This window comes from Neomonachus schauinslandi, chromosome 12 (genome assembly GCF_002201575.2).
Source record: "Neomonachus schauinslandi chromosome 12, ASM220157v2, whole genome shotgun sequence".
Lineage (NCBI taxonomy): Eukaryota > Metazoa > Chordata > Mammalia > Carnivora > Phocidae > Neomonachus > Neomonachus schauinslandi.
The window spans coordinates 50406190-50423010 of NC_058414.1; the positions used below are offsets into that span (position 1 = coordinate 50406190).

General features: G+C 37.8%; 1 protein-coding gene across 11 annotated transcripts in view; it reads left to right on the forward strand.

Annotated features, from left to right (window-relative positions):
• HDAC9 (histone deacetylase 9) overlaps nucleotides 1–16821 on the forward strand; it is a 372722-nt gene that overhangs the window by 332364 nt on the left and 23537 nt on the right. For all 11 annotated transcript variants that reach the window (XM_021689747.2, XM_021689748.2, XM_021689746.2 and 8 more), the window contains 3 exons: nucleotides 8223–8345; nucleotides 11403–11613; nucleotides 12068–12285. In XM_021689747.2, the coding sequence (XP_021545422.1) occupies nucleotides 8223–8345; nucleotides 11403–11613; nucleotides 12068–12285 (552 nt within the window). The remainder of the gene's footprint in view (nucleotides 1–8222; nucleotides 8346–11402; nucleotides 11614–12067; nucleotides 12286–16821) is intronic.

Below are 16821 nucleotides of genomic sequence, written 5' to 3' on the forward strand. Positions count from 1 at the left end.
CTTATAGTATGTAATAATATTTTATTAGGTTCAGAAACAGCAGTACGGTATCTTGATCAGGAAAGCATAGGTAGGAAAAGTATATTTTACAAAGGTTAAGGGTGTGATGAACACAAGATTTAGCATGATGGTTACCTCCCTGGAGGGAGCAAGGTGGGGAGGGTGGGGAAAGACATGGTTTGTTACTAAAGAGGAGGATACATATATTCTTTCATTATAAATACATATCTATGTATACAGTACTTAGTACAACATAGAAGAACAATCAAGAAATATATATTTGTGAGATTAGAAATAAATGGAAAAAAGTGAGATTTTTCTCTTTACTTCAAACTTTTTATGACCTGTTATATTGAATCTCCCAGATTATGAGACCTTATCTTTAAATTTCAAAATACATTGGAAAATGAAAATTAAAGGAATTTTTTAATGTTGTTTCAATCTACTTTTTACTCCTAAAACCTTCACCGTCACAAATATCTGTTTAGAATGCCCTGCCTTTTCATCTACTTACTGAACATTCTGTTACTACAAACCTTTCCTTCCACCCCCACCAGCAAGAAGGAAAAAAAAAAAAACAAAAAAACAGAAGGAAATGTGATTTAATGGAGTTTGAAAGAGTAGAGGTATTTCTTCAGGTCAACGACAGGACATTCACCTCCAAAGCTGGAAAGACTAGTTCAAAAGCAAGCAGTGACTTACTTCATAATGAATTAATTGTGTGCCTGAACTATGATCCAAAAGGCCAGGTGGGCAGACCTTTATGCACTGATGGGTAGCCTCTCCATGGCCCAAAACAAAAAATTCAGCCCTGATGGCTAACATGTGGTTTTCTGCTGCATTGGATTTACAGAGGTCTGTAACGTAATTCTTACTGGAGAGCTAAAGAGACAGCAGAATTCAGACGGAAACTCTCAACAAATTAATATCCTCGCTCTTTTAACACAAAATGCTTGCACCTAAACCAGAAAAAGAGGAAAAGAAATATTTTCAGCCAGTTCTTGATTAGCAGTCATTTCAGATTTAGTATGATTTTTAGACATCTTTCAAGATTAACAATAGTGTATAATTTCATATCAACAGAAATAGTTTTAAGGCGTGAAAAATATACATCATCAACTATACTTTCAAAAGCCAAGCTAGCTGCACACTTCACCATTTACAAAATAGGCTTATTCTACCATCTTTGGTTAAACAGCAGAGGCGAATTTTCATTTTTAAATAGTTTAACAGTGTACATTTGTATGAACTCTTTATTCTGTGACCCTAAGTAGAAAAGCATGTCACCCAATTCTTTCAGAGCCCATGTAAATGAATGGGATTCTACTCCCTTTTACTGCTTAGGGAAGAGGAAAGTAAGGCTGTATTTCAGACTGATGTTGAGGCATAGGCAAAAAGAAAATTTTTAGCTTGTAATTCACGTGTCTTACATAATTTAGCTGGAGGTTAAGACAGAAGTAGGAGAATTTACTCCTAAGTCCGGAGAAGGAAACAGCACAGCGAATTCAAACGTATGGGTCTTCCATTTGCAAGGCTCCGCAGGAACCCGGCTCCAAAACCAACTACCTTGTCATCGTTGGTTAAGTCGCTAAACTTGTCCCTGACCTCAGATTCCTTATCTAGTGAAAGGTGGTCATGCCTCCTCCAACAGCGTTGTTGTGAGGAGTCAGTGTTGGGAAGGCGGGTGGTGAATTGTGAAGTGTGAAAGGAGTTCGTTTTTTGTTGTTGTTATCAATACTGACTCCTAGTAGGGAAAACTCATTAGCATGTTTGTCTTCAAGCCAGCAAATCACATGCGAGAGTGAGTCTCCATCTGCTCAGACCACTTCTGTTCCATTTCTTCTATTTCTTACATATGCTCAGTCCTGAACTCGGATTGTTGGAGCTGCTTGTTTTCCTCATTTGTAAACTTGGTTGGGGAGCTGAAACCTCAGGAGTTTCTATTTCCACTCCAGTCAGAAATGTCTTTACCTATCTAGTTACTTTATTGTTAATACTGCGGGCCTGTGGGTTCAGATGTTTCCATGAATATCAACACCATTATTTTAGATTCTGTAGATTTATTTGATAGCTATGCTAACAGTAGCCAAGCAGCTGGTTTGTTTCTATTTGAACATTAGTGACTGGCTCCGCTAGGCTATTTTTTAAATCATTTTTTTTCCAGCAGATACAAACGATTTTTTAAAAAGGATTCTAATAAAAGGTTAAGTGCTCTAAAATCATCTGAAATGTCATTTGTTTTGCCCCAATCTCACATGACTCATCTGCCTATTGTTTCATAATGGTTGTTGTGACATTTGCTGTAAATGTTATGCTCCCTTCTGAGTGGGTGTAGAGCTAGGGTTTTAGATGGCAGAAAATGAGATGCTTTCCCCCCATCTTTGGGGGAGAAGAGGTTGCTATGACAGAAGAATCATTTAGGAGGAATAACATGAGTCAATATTGTAGAGCAAGACCTTTAATGAAACCTTCAGCAGTGCCTTTTAAAATGCAAAGGAAGCCCTGTCAAATGATAATTTCTTGTCTCCAGATCATTTCACAGTAATACATTCTTGGATGTCCAGCAAAAATAAAAACTTAGAGATGTAAGTTTCTAAAAAATTTCTTCATCACGTGGAGATGTTCATTTTCTATCAGCTGTCTGAAAGGACGAGAGAAAATAAATACTATTTTATTTTTTATTTTTTATTTTTTTAAATTTTTTTTAAAGATTTTATTTATTTATTTGAGAGAGAATGAGAGAGAGCACATGAGAGGGGGGAGGGTCAGAGGGAGAAGCAGACTCCCCGCCGAGCAGGGAGCCCGATGCGGGACTTGAACCAGGGACTCCAGGATCATGACCTGAGCCGAAGGCAGTCGCTTAACCAACTGAGCCACCCAGGCGCCCATAAATACTATTTTAAAAATTATGGTGAAAACCATAAAAAAGTATTAAATGATTAAGAGATTTTTTTGGTTTGGAATTCTTTGTTGTTGTTGGTTTTTTGTTTTTGTTTTTTTCATTTTTAATGTGGCTCTCTCTCTGTGTTTTTTTTTTTTTTTTTAGATAGTCTAATTTGGGGATCTGGGACCCTTTAAAACTACAGCAGATAGGGGTTTACAAGCATGTCTTCCTGAACACCATTCTAATACACACATTACCTGATCATGCTAGACAGAGGTGCTTCTGTCTCAGGCCGAAGGAGCCTATGTCCAGGGAAGGTGGACAGCTGCCCAGTCATAAGCCAGTGAGTGGTAGAGTTCAAGTGCAGGGCACTGAGACCACACTTCCTTTCACCAGTCCCCACTGCTCCTCACCAAAACTCTGTAGATACTTATACTCTTTTTCTGATGCTCATGCATATTGTAGGTAATTTTAAACATGTAGTAAATTTAAAATTCTACATCCACTTTTTCTATGAGCGTCTTAAAAAGTAGGTGATTATTTACATAACTAGTGTTCTGTCAAAGGTCATCCATTGACTTCTTTGTCTTAAGAGTGAGAAAAGTATTCCCTCCCCTTCCCTCCCCCCTTCCCTCTCTCCCTCGCTACTTTCCTTCCTTCCTTCCTCTGTATCTCCTATCCCCGCTTTCATTCTCCTTGCCCCCATAGGCAGTCATTATCTCCTGTATTTTTGTTTGCATGAGCTCTTACATCATATGCATTTTCTGCTTTGTGTCCAAGAATTTTAGTGGGTATAAATGGCATGGTGTTATCAATCTCATTCCATTTCTTATTTTTATCACTAAGCATATGTTTTTAGATCTAGTCATGTCATTATGGATGCAGATACCTAATAGTTTGCTTTTAATCACCGTAACAGTCCGTGGTGGGCAGTGCTCCATTTTACCTACCCATTCTCCAGTTGGATGCCCCAGTGGCCTCCAGTTCTCACCCTCCACCAAAAACTGCTTCAGTGTATACTCATGGACATCATCCTAAATGATGATGAATGAGAGCTTAAGGAGAGAATTTCTTTCTTTTTTTTTTTTTTAAAGATTTTATTTATTTACTTGAGAGAGAGAATGAGATAGAGCATGAGAGGGGGGAGGGTCAGAGGGAGAAGCAGACTCCCTGCTGAGCAGGGAGCCCAATGCGGGACTTGATCCCAGGACTCCAGGATCATGACCTGAGCCGAAGGCAGTCGCTTAACCAACTGAGCCACCCAGGCGCCCAAGGAGAGAATTTCTTGAGGATATAATTCCCAGCAGAAGAATTTCGGGGTCATGATACATAGTGTAATTATTTTATTGTCCTGAATTATTCAGCAGAATTGCTATACCAGTCTGCAGTCCCACCAGCAATATGTGATGGTTTTTACCTTTCTAAATCCCTATGACATTTGAAGTGATTTTGTATTTTTCTAATTTTTGCCAGTGTTCTTTTTGTAAGAAATTGAGTCTTTTCATTGAAATGAATAGCTTTGGGGCGCCTGGGTGGCTCAGTCGTTTAAGCGTCTGCCTTCAGCTCAGGTCATGATCCCAGGGACCTGGGATCGGACCCATATCAGGCTCCCTGCTCGGCGGGGAGCCTGCTTCTCCTTCTCCCTCTGCCGTTCCTCCTGCTTGTATTCTCTGGCTCTATCTCTCTGTCAAATAAATAAATAAAATCTTAAAAAAAAAAAGAAATGAATAGCTTCTTGATTTCAGTGGCAAAATTAATAGCTCTATTGAGAGACATATAATTTTTCAGCATATTTTATTCATCTGAATTTCAAATATTATCCATAAGATAGGCTTCCAGTTGCTCTGATGGTGAGAAAACATTTTGAAGGTCATCATTAAGATGGTGAGTAGGCCTCCCCTGACCCAACACCTGACTCCATCATATCCCTCTTCTTCACATTATGCTCCTTCTGGTGAAATGCTAGTTACCTATCAAAGCCTGGTATAAAATGGACACCCTGCTCTGTGCCATTGAAGTGATTGAACCCTATTCTAATTATAGCCATTATCACAGGTCATTAGAGTTTGTTTTCTACTTTTCTGTGCACGTAAGTAGCACATGAACTTGGTCATGTAGGACATCTTTGTACATCTACCATCCAGTGCCACACTGCTAATTCAACTGAGTTGTTATTTATTGTTTCCTGAATGTTAAGAGATAGTCATTTATGCCTTTAATATTTCCATTTTATCTACCTATAGCAATGGTTTCTGGTTCTGAAAAATTTTTAGATTAAAACCATCCTTTCCATGTTCTAAGATGTAAAACATTGGCATTTTAGCACAGCTTTGATTTAAGGGCCGGATCAGTTTCAGAATTGCTCCCTGAAAAGAATCCTGGCTTTGCCCGAAAATGCTTGTGATCTCACCACAATGCTAAGGTGGGGTAACCTTCCAGCCTTGTAAGAATGCTGGTCAGGATCCTCCGTTTTCTCAGTGAATTGGTACCTCACCCCGTTGGGCTGGCTTTCAAGTGTGTCCGCTGTCTTTTAGCAGTGTAGATAGAATACAGCTCCAGGTTCTTGCTAAGAAAACACTAACCTGGGACTGATAGACTGTGCTGACCAAAAAGCCGTATTGAGGAAAGTTGTATATAAAGAAGATAATTTGAGGAAAACATTTTTTCCGGTCTGTGAAGTCATTTGTGATTCTTGTCATCCTCTGGAAATGCTGGGCCTGTTACCTTATCCGTAATTGAAGGAAATGAACTAAATAATGTCCACGTCCCTGCAGTTCTGTGATACGATACTATACCAGTTAGTCTCTGTGGGAAGAACCACCTGTGTACTGAGTGAACCTGGGGAACTCAGGACTTCCCTTGTTTCCTCAGGATCTGTCTCCGTGACTTGAAGACCCTCATGTCTGTAAAGTCACCAGCGCTTTCACGTTCTTCCCGTGACCAGGTCAGCTGGTTCCCAGTTGCACACATTTATTCTTTTCCGTTAGCCTCAGGACCTGATTTTGCTTCCTCTTCTTCTCTAAAGCTTCCCCTGCATCCATACTTTTCTTATGGTCCCCGTATCCTTCAGTAATGGCGACAGAGTGGGGTGTGTAGCTTCTACAGCGGTACCTGACCACAAATCTTACGGCCTGGGTCAGTTTAAAAGTTATATTGCTGATCCCAGTGGGAACCAGAACTGAGGAAATCACTCAGTATCTTCATAACTGAAGCATAATGATAGTGACAGAGTGCCTATGAAGAATAGGTTAATGTCCAAAAAGTGCCTGGCAGAGGGTTTGGCACACAGTAGGGGCTGAAAATCAGTACCCTGTCAGACAAGTGGAGCCTCTCAGTTTTGATAGGAAACTTCAGGGTTTTAATCCCATAGTAAGAATATTCCCAAATGTCTTCACTTTAGTCAAAGCCCACGTGAGCAGCTAGTCTGCTGCTGCTATCAATACATCCAAGAAGAAATATTTTTCTTACTTTAGTATAGGTTTGCTTCCTGGGATGCGGTGGGAAGATACCGCAGAAGTTCATTCTGGGAAACAAGGATGACCTCTTTCGTGAGGCCTGTGGGGTGTCTTTGGTGCCATTCCCACAGTGCATGTCCAGTGTCAGTGCTGTGATGAGCAGATACAACCTGGAATGAATATTATACATGACTTGAAGTGCTTATTTTCCCACGTGTATTTCTCTTCTATGAAAACAGATAAGTGAATGAAATACCATTTTATTGTAAATTACTAGTTGCTGCTAATAAGCTAGTTAAAATATTTTTTACTTCTTCAAACATTCTTTTTGTTCAGGCATATATTCCAAATGAGAAATTAATGTTAAAAGCATATGAGTGTAAGCAAAATAAAAGCTTGCCTTTTTAATTAGAGCAAATAGGCAACTGCTACTCAGAGCTCCTAAAGTCATGCAATCTCATTGTAATGCTAAAATCTTCTCCAGCAGTCTTCATGCTATGGCATTTTAGACAACCTTAATTTTGTAAAGGGTTGCATCTAAAGTCAACATAATGCTAAAGGTTTCAATATGCCTCTTGGTTTTCATGCACAAATACCTGACTTCTTTTGAGAAAAAACAAAATCTGACTTAGCTTGGAATTCCAAGTTGCAATGAGAAAAAAATCTCCATTTAACCTTCTGCTCTTATTATGTTAAGGCTATGACTCATCTCCAAACAAACGTATGATTGAGGTGATGTTTTGGAATAACATCCTGTGTTTTGGTGGCGCATCACTCTTCAGTGACATTCTGAGGTTGCATTGTATTAGCACATGATATTTTCCCCAGTTAATTGATATCCCAGGTTTGTCCAGGGGAAAATCTACAGCTCCCCCAAACATGCCTGACAAGTTATTATATTTACTTTAGTCAAAGCCCGTGTGTGCAATATCCCTCTTGGAGGTGGTCTATTATTGGAGACCCATATGCTTTTTGTTTGGGAAGAAAGCAGTCACTGTGTCATACTGTTACATGGAGTATTCTTTTTCAGGGATGTTGTTCCCTTGGGGACCATATCAGGCCAGAGTTCCTTAGTCTAATAAGACCTTTGTAACTCTTATTGTATAAGAGTTCTGGGAGGGAAGCAAGAGTTAAACAGAAAATGTAATTCAAGCAACCATATTAGGCCACATGTGGGAAAACATGACTCTTAGTATTGGATTAAGAAAAGGTATTTGTTGTAAAAATGACTGTGATGCCGAAACATTCAAGGTATTTTCAGGATAAATGAGGCCCTATTGTGGCACAGGGAACTCGTAACATTTTAGCATTTAGCTTAGCTTCTGAATATGAATGATCTAAACATGCACCACACAGAGTTATCTATTCATATATTTTATATTAAAAAAATACTGTTAATTATAGAAGTCCTATATGGTGATATCTAATCTAAGAGTTTCTTGTGTGAGTTTTCCCATCAGTAAAATGATGTTTAATCCATATAAAGATAATGATTATAGTGGTATTACATACATATTCATCACTCAGTAATACAAAAATATAACCTTAAGAATTAGTCACTTTAATCGTTGTACTTTACCAACTGATGACACACACATGGATTATGGTCGATAAAGGTAGAATTTTTTAAAAGAATTTTGCAAGCTGAACATAGAAGCCCTTTCCTCAGATTCTGTGATTATGTCTAATGAACAAAATTTTAATGTAATTTTCACATACAACTTTTGGATACAGAAATTATAAAATAAACAATTAAAATACTTGACTATTTTGACTAATTATGATAATATAAAATCTATTTTCTGAAATGTGAACATTTTACAGTAAATTTTATGACATAATGATGTTTTGAGACTGCTTTTTCATTTTTTTTTTTTTAATAGCAAATGGTGTCCCAGCAACGCATTCTAATTCATGAAGATTCCATGAACCTGCTCAGTCTTTATACCTCTCCCTCTTTGCCCAACATTACCTTGGGGCTTCCGGCGGTGCCCACGCAGCTCAACGTAAGTCATTACACAGCAGCCCAGTGATATTTTTGGGGGGGTCTCTCTTTCATTTCTTATATATTTAGACTTCAGGGAAACTTGGTAGTTTGCTTCTCCTAAAATTCACTCACTTCACTCTAAGTTTTGCAGAGACGTTCAGTTTGATTTCAAATTAAAGAATTATACTGGTTCACAGTATATAATTTATATAAAAATAATAACTAACATTTATATGATGTTTTAAAGCTTTTAAAAAAGAAAGCACTCTCCAGATACATTATTTTAGTAGCTCCACACAGCCGTCCCACGAAACAGAGAGTACAGGCCACATTTTTACCGAAGAAGCAGCTGAGACTTGGGATATTTAAAAGCCCAAGATCACAGAACCATTAGGTAGCAGTCTTAGGACTCAACCCAGGCCAGTGTTGAGAGGCGAAGCTTCCAAAGCACAGCAGCATATGTTTATAGAATTTATTTTGTGAATGACTTTATTTTCGGAATTTAAGTTACTGACTCTGTGGTACTAAGGAATACGTATCTGGAAAACCTCTCTAAGAGCAATATTAAATTCTTCCCCGGAGGTTCAGAGTGAATCAATTACTTTAAAAGTCCTGACATCTGAAATAGGATCTCTGGGAGGTAATTGTCCTACTAGCAGAAGATAGCAATAGTTATTTTATACATATTCCCAAAAATAATATAAATTTTAGTCATTGTAAAAGATTTGTAAGCTTTACCTGGAAAAATTCATCTGGGAACTGTGAGTAAATTAAGTTGTACTTATGCAGAGGTCATGTGATACATTGGGTTTAAAGAGAAATTTATTTCAACCCTTGGCACCTGTTTTGTCAAACTTTAGCAGGACATCTTCCATGGAGTCCAGCTTGTCAAATTCACATCTTTTACAATACGCCCACACCAGGAAATTTTTAAAGAGTTGACCATTTTGTGCCTCATTGATCTTCAGAATTTAAGCCCTGTGTATGGTGGGCTAATTTATGCACGAGCATACCTATACTGACATTATTAAATGGTAGATTTTGTAATTGGGTTCAATCCATATTATACAATCAATCTAAGAGCTGTCTGGTTATATTTGGTATTTTTTATAGAGTGGAATGTTATCTTACATGATACAGTAATCTTATACCAGTGAGGAAAAAGAAGAATTTGGATGTTGTTTTATATCTGGAATTGAAGAAGAAAGGCTTAAAAATACTGATTTCATTTACCCCCTTGAAATTCCACATGAAGCATTTATAAACCGTTGGTTCTAGTGAAAAGAAAAAAAAAAAAGGAATTAGGGATGAAACTGAACATAAATATTCATGGATGATATTTTCACATCTCCACTTATTAAAAATTATTTTTCTTCTGTTCCTCTGTTTCCTATTCTGATGATGATAAGCAAATAGTAACACAAAAGCTTCTTATGACACAGGAATAGGCATTTTATTTCCACTCTTTTTTGCATGTTCTAAGTCATTCCTACCAGCTAACACAAACATACACCACTTTTAATGTGGTCAGAGAGAATTTTTTCCCAAAGGACCAAGTACTAACGCCAGACCATTTAATGTTTCAGTGGTAATACAATTTGGTACCGTTGGATGAATAAACCAATGTGGTTTGGATTGAAGTTTCATTTTTCTTTGCTTCCATTTTGGTGTGGATGAGGCCATCACAATTAATTTTTCAAGCTTAGCATTGCTTTGGCAAAGGGATCTCTAATATTCCATTTCCCCACTGAATAGTGGGAAATTTTAAGAAAAAGAGGCCAGGAGAAGGAATCTCACTTCTAGATTAAACATTGCATTGACTTGCCATGTGACTAAGACAAACCATTTACCTCTTTGTCCTTCAATTTCTCCATCACTGAAAATTGCTTTGCTTCCCTGGTGCACAGCAATTTTGAAAGATGAAACATGAGTTTTGAAAAGAAACATGCCACATAATTTTGAGGTATTAGACTTCTGCTTTTGTGATACCAAAATGACCTCCATTCATTAAATTCTTTGAATAGGATAATTCATTATTACTGTTGATGATATAATTATTATTACCTTATTACTGTGTTATCATACATTTCAAGTTCTTAATAGCATTTTTATTTGATCTAATTTCACTTGTTTATTTTATTAAACAAAAGTATCTGAAGTGTCATTTTCAATATTTAGAGATTTGGAGATCTGTTATGAATTAATACAAAATACATGTTTAAATCAAAGTCCTGCATGTTTTATACAACCTTTCATTGAGTTGGCTGAAGAATTTTATTTTAAGAATTAAATATTGGAACCCTACAGCTCTGTGAGCTTATTAGAGGACATTAGAGGAATTGCCCCTTCTGCTTGAAACTCCAAAATTCAAGACCGTTTTATCTCCAGCTTCATCACTGCTATGACAGAGTCATTAGTTTAGCAATTTGAATTGATTTTACATTTCCAGTATACCTTTTTACTTAAACAGTATACTAAAATATTTTTTAAATAAACTTCCCAGTTATTAAGCCTGAAATTAGCTTTATTTTCAATGTGAAAAAAATCCTTATGTTCAGTACAGTGGTACTCAATACTAACTTGTCTCCAGTGCTTCAACCCTATTTTTATTTCTCGTCTGTTAATACGGTTAGTTTAAAAAGACACACTGTTGGGCCAAAGAGGTGAAGGCGATTAAGAGGTACAAACTTCCACTTGTAAAATAAATAAGTCACAGGGATGAAAACTACAGCATAGGGGAATGTGGTCAGTAAGATTGTAATCAGTTCGTCTGGCGACAGATGGTGACCGCACTCATCATGGTGAGCGCGTCTAGTGTATACGGATGTTGAATCACTATGTTGTACACCTGAAATGCGTGTAATATTGTATGTCAACTACACTTCAATTTAAAAAAATAAAACTAGGAGAAAAAAAAAAAGACATGCCTTTGTACATTTTCCCTACTCAGCCATCAGTCAGATGGGGTTTTCTTTTGGGTGGAGGAAGGGAGAATTACGGAATAAGAAACTCCGCTAATGGTGTACAGACCTAATGGATGAAAGAGGATTACCATCTTTATTATTTCTTGACACAGGCTTCGAATTCACTCAAAGAAAAACAGAAGTGTGAGACCCAGACGCTCCGACAAGGCGTCCCTCTGCCTGGGCAGTACACGGGCAGCATCCCAGCGTCTTCAAGCCATCCCCATGTGGCTTTAGAGGGAAAGCCCAACAGCAGCCACCAGGCGCTCCTGCAGCATCTATTATTGAAAGAACAAATGCGACAGCAGAAGCTTCTTGTGGCTGGTAAATAATAATGGCGCCCTTCGCAGATCATTTTAGGACTTTATCCGTGTTCCAAAGTAAGGTCTTTTTAGCTCAAGGCCCCCACAGATTGTGATTGACAGTGTCACACAAGGGTCTCCCTGACACTTGGTATTGTGGGAAAGGCTACTCTTCTTATTTATTCCTCTGGACACATGGTGGGGGAAACACCACACCTTATTTAGCCTTCATACATACGGAGGTGAACTACTGGTGAGTCACTGGTCAGATGCATACCTGTCTCATGTTCTGGCACTGCTGCCTGCATCCTGTACAACCTAGCCTTCTTCTGATGTTTGCCCAGTGGAATCGCTAGTCTTCATCAAATTTATCTACTATATCTATTTTCTGTGGGTTTTTTTTTCTTTTTCTTAAGCAAAATTGTGCGTATGTGTGTACATATATATATATATATATTTTTTTTTTTTTTTTTCAGGTGGAGTTCCCTTACATCCTCAGTCTCCGTTGGCAGCAAAGGAGAGAATTTCACCTGGCATTAGAGGTACCCACAAATTACCCCGGCACAGACCCCTGAATCGAACCCAGTCTGCACCTCTGCCTCAGAGCACATTGGCTCAGCTGGTCATTCAGCAGCAACACCAGCAATTCTTGGAGAAGCAGAAGCAATACCAGCAGCAGATCCACATGAACAAAGTAAGCCCCCGAGTCAAAAGTCAGGATGTCACTACCACCAGTGGGGAAATTGGGGTTCTCTTCTCTGATCCGGGCACACAGGAGGAATATGTTGGTATCTCTGCATCACCATCAAAAGGAGATTGCCATCCTAGCCCTCGGGGACAGCCTCACAAAATCAGTATTTTCACCATCATTACATTCACAGGATGTTTTTAGCGACATTGAGGTTAGATATTAGTAAGGTCTTTTATGATTGCGGACCTATTTGAATTCAGAAGCCCATACGGGCACATGTATGCAGAGCCCCATTTTTTGGTTTCATAGAAAAGGCTGGAGGCAGAGTTGAATGTGGTGGATTGACAGCTCAAAAAGTTTTTCGCACAGGTGCAGGCAGATATGACAAGGTGAGCCCACAAACTATTTCTCAGCAACTTTTATGTATCCATGTTCTATTTATTTTTTAGCATGCCCCACTTTATTCTGAGCTGTGTTTGAAGCAATTTCTCAGAAATGTGTGGTAATTTTCTGGCAGCCTTATTGTGGCCAAAACGGAAAGCTGATGTCTGTATCACACCACATCCTTAGGCGCTCTCCTGCTGAGGCAACCACAAAGAAACAGTGATTACAATATAACAATATCAGGCAGGCCAGGCCGGTAAAACATTTTCAATGAATTCATAAGCAAAGCTGGTCTGCGAAGTTTTGACATTACACTACTCTGTGGTAGGTTTATAAAGCAGAGTCTTCTCAGTCCTGGAAGTGTTATCATCCTGAAGAGCATAATTCTGTCCACTCTCCTTTGTTACTGTATCACCTACAAGTATCTTATAGAGGTATGATTATTAAGAAATGACATTCTGTTTACTGATAGGTAGCTAAAAATTGGCTTACTATTGAAAAGCTTTATTGTATAATGATAGAAACAAAGCAACCCCTCATGGGCAAAGGTCTAATCGTCTTTCTAATAGCAATAAGAGAAAGGGGGTTCTTCATTGTGTACTCACTTTCTTGAGGGCAGGGCAAAGTTTTTCTCTTCTCTTCGGCCCCCACCTTCACAGCGCAGAGCTAGGAAGGGAGCACGGGCTGAAGACCATACTACTGAACAGAAATCCTTCCAGCCCAGCCCTTTGCTGCCTGCAAAGATGATGTGGGGGTGGGGGAGGGATGGGGAAGTGGGCGCTGGGGATGGACGGCTGTGGCCACTGCCTTTCCTTCCATCTCTCACTATACTGCACACTGTAGTCCACGATGCTGCATGCTCTTTATATATCATCAGATTGAGCTGGTATTGCTACAGCATTTCCCTAAATTTATCAAATTATTCTGTATCAAAGCAGTCTCACTGGAGGAGACCCACTTTCTTCTTGTGGAGTGGCCTGGTACTCGTTGACCTGAATGTGGCCCTGCATATGTTTACTATATTATGGTAGAGTTCAGTTTGTTTGTTTTGTGGTCTCTCAGCACTACTTAAAACTACTACGTATTCTTGAAAAATTGTCCAGTGACTAATGCGAAAAATTTATGAAGGAAGAAAGATTGGAAATCCTACTTTTTGCCTCATAATGTTTTGGTTTGGTTTTTTTGTTTTTTTAAGAGAGAGAGAGAGCAAGGGAGCATGAGTGGGGAAAGGGCAGAGGGAGAGGGAGAGAGAGAATCTTAAGTAGGCTCCACACCCAGTGCAGAGCCCTATCCAGGGCTCGATCTCACGACCCTGAGATCATGACCTGTGCTGAAATCAAGAGTCAGATGCTGAACTGACTGAGCCACCCGTGTACCCCGTTGCCTCATAATATTTTGATCTGGAATTAAGTTCATCAGATTCCTGTGAATACTTCTAAGAATATTTTGGAATACATTTTTTATGACCTAGAGATGCCAGTGTTTCAGACTCAGTGGTATACTAATAACAGAATCTTTATATTTTAGTATCACACTTGTGATTTTGACAGGCGGATGCTAACCTCAGTCACATGGAAGAAACCAAGATGAAAAGCAGGCATTTGCATTGAGCAGTGAGAAAAGCAAATCTCATCAGAGACCTTCTCCCATGTGGAGCTGATTCCTTGGAATCTGTTAAGAATTCTTCCCAAAATTAGAAACAAACGTATACTTTCAGGTACATGTTTGTACAGTGGTTTGATTATTAAATCTTGTCTCAATTAGGCAAAATGAAGTCCAGAAAACTTCAAAGTATAAAGCTGATCTTTATATATTAGCCCCTCTCAGCTTGGGTGTTTAGATTACTCAAGCAGGTCTCCAGTTGGCTTTTCTCCAAGTATGTATTCCATATGTTTGATCCAATGGTACATGCACATTGGGTATTCTCCAGATTTTGAAAATATTTCACCTGCCCTCAATTGTCTAAAGGAACAGAGAAGAATCTACTAAAGAAAATATTGAATCTCTATCCTATTCTGAAGTATTCACAATAGAACCGTCAAGAAATGAATTGCTACTGCTCACCCTTCCCCATGAGGTGATGAAAACATTTGTTTCACATTATGTGAGGGCCATAACTTAGATGCCAGAAACCAATGAGTTTCTGTATAATCATCTATTTATGTACACTGTAACCATTTTGAATAGCCATTAATGAGAAATAACCGCAGAAACTTTCATTTATGTCATTTTTTTCTTGGTATAACGGATGAATCTGTATTGAATCATTTCAAACTAGAGCCAAATAGCTGGTATCGTAAAAACATGGTCCCTGCTCTTGAGCGAGTTATTATAGCAGGAAATATATGCTCACATAGAGACACAGGTATACAGATAACATATTTGAAAATGTCCTTTCATTTTGCTCCCTCAGCTTTTTTTATGGTTCTTTTTTAAGATTTAGAGCAAAAAAATGCAGTGACAATGAAGGAAAAAACAAGTAGATTTATCCCTAAACCTACATCCTATGAAATATGGTTGTCCTTCCTGCTATGAAATTTTTAATGATTTGATTGAATTGCTAATAATCCTTACAAGAATTAAAAGCAAAGCTGTACTTTTCAGAGCAGAGTTTATACAAGAATTGACTTAACTAAATTTTGAAAACTTTCTCATATCTTGCTATTATTTGAATGCATTTATGAAAGCAGTCATTCCTCCTTATTGTAACTCTACAATATAAATATTATTTACCATATTAAATAATTTACCTACCCATTGCTTATTACTTTAATGACATTTACATGGGAAATTTGTGTGTCATAAGAGTTATTTTGTCTCATACAGTTAGGTTGTAAGTCCTTAATAGCTTCGCAGAAATATCCCTGGAATGGGTTTACATAGTATTTGTATTGTTATATCTACACAGTGGGGCAAGCTAGAAAGGTGAGTGGAAAACCCGTTAGAATGATTTGTCTCTCTGCTCCATCAGTTTGAATATTCGATTTTCACTGAAAGTATTTTGAGAAGTTTAGCCATAAGAAAGTCATGGCTTGCATTATTTGTTCTTTTGCTTTTTTGAGACATTTAAAATATTCAGAAATGCATTAAACAATTTCTGTTGCTAACGTATGGTACATTCTTGCAGTGATGACTTGTGAGCCTTTTCAAAAAAACCCAAGAGTTTATTTATACTAGCATCAAAAGAAGACTGTTGCTTTTCCTGGTTATCCTTTTTTTTTTTTTATTGGAAGATGAAATGGTTTCTAAAGTAGAATTTTCCCCATAAATACAAAATGGCAAATGAAAAAGTAAGAGGGTATTGGGAATTTTCTTCTGGGCTCATTTTAAGTTTAAATATTGCAACAGATTTTCTGGTAAAATAAGACTATGATTAATGAAAGCAAAACACACGGCAGTTTCTCGACCATTTTTATGATTTTTGAAGGAGTGTTCCAAGCACTGCATAGTTAATAGAAGGGCAAATCTCTAGTTGTATCACTATCTGAATGATATTACAGAAATTTTCCTGAGTGTCTTCATACATTTTTGTTGTGAGATAATTTCACATGGACCTCTGCCCCCTACCCAATGACAACATTATTCTTTAAATTATTTGTTATAGTATTAATAGAATAGCATTGATGCACACTAAATAATTTCTATTTTAACTAGAATTTTTCTAGTACCTATGTTTTTCGTATTCATTCTATCAAATCCACATGAGCAGAAATTTTAAGAAACTTCTTCAGTACTTATTTGAATGAAATACTGATTTATTATGCATTTATCCATTTAGCAACTCATTGAATTCTTGCTTTGTGCAGACGCTATCTTAGGCACTAAGAAAATAACATTCAGTGTCCTCATGGAGCTTATAGTGTGGGGAGCAGGGGAGTGAAATATTCAGTAAACAGTAATACAACATAATGTATTAAGTACTAGGATAGGGAACATGAGGAAGGAAATTGTTTTCTTTGAGGAAGTTAAGACTTGAGACTTGTTTAGTTACCTCTCTGGATTATCTTGTCCTTTTTATATCTTCCTTTCTTCCTCCCTCCTTCCCTCCCTCCCTCCTGCTCTTTCTCTCTTTCTCTTTTTCTTTCTTTTCTTTCTTTCTTTCTTTCTTTCTTTCTTTCTTTCTTTCTTTCTTTCTTTCTTTCTTTCTTTCTTTCT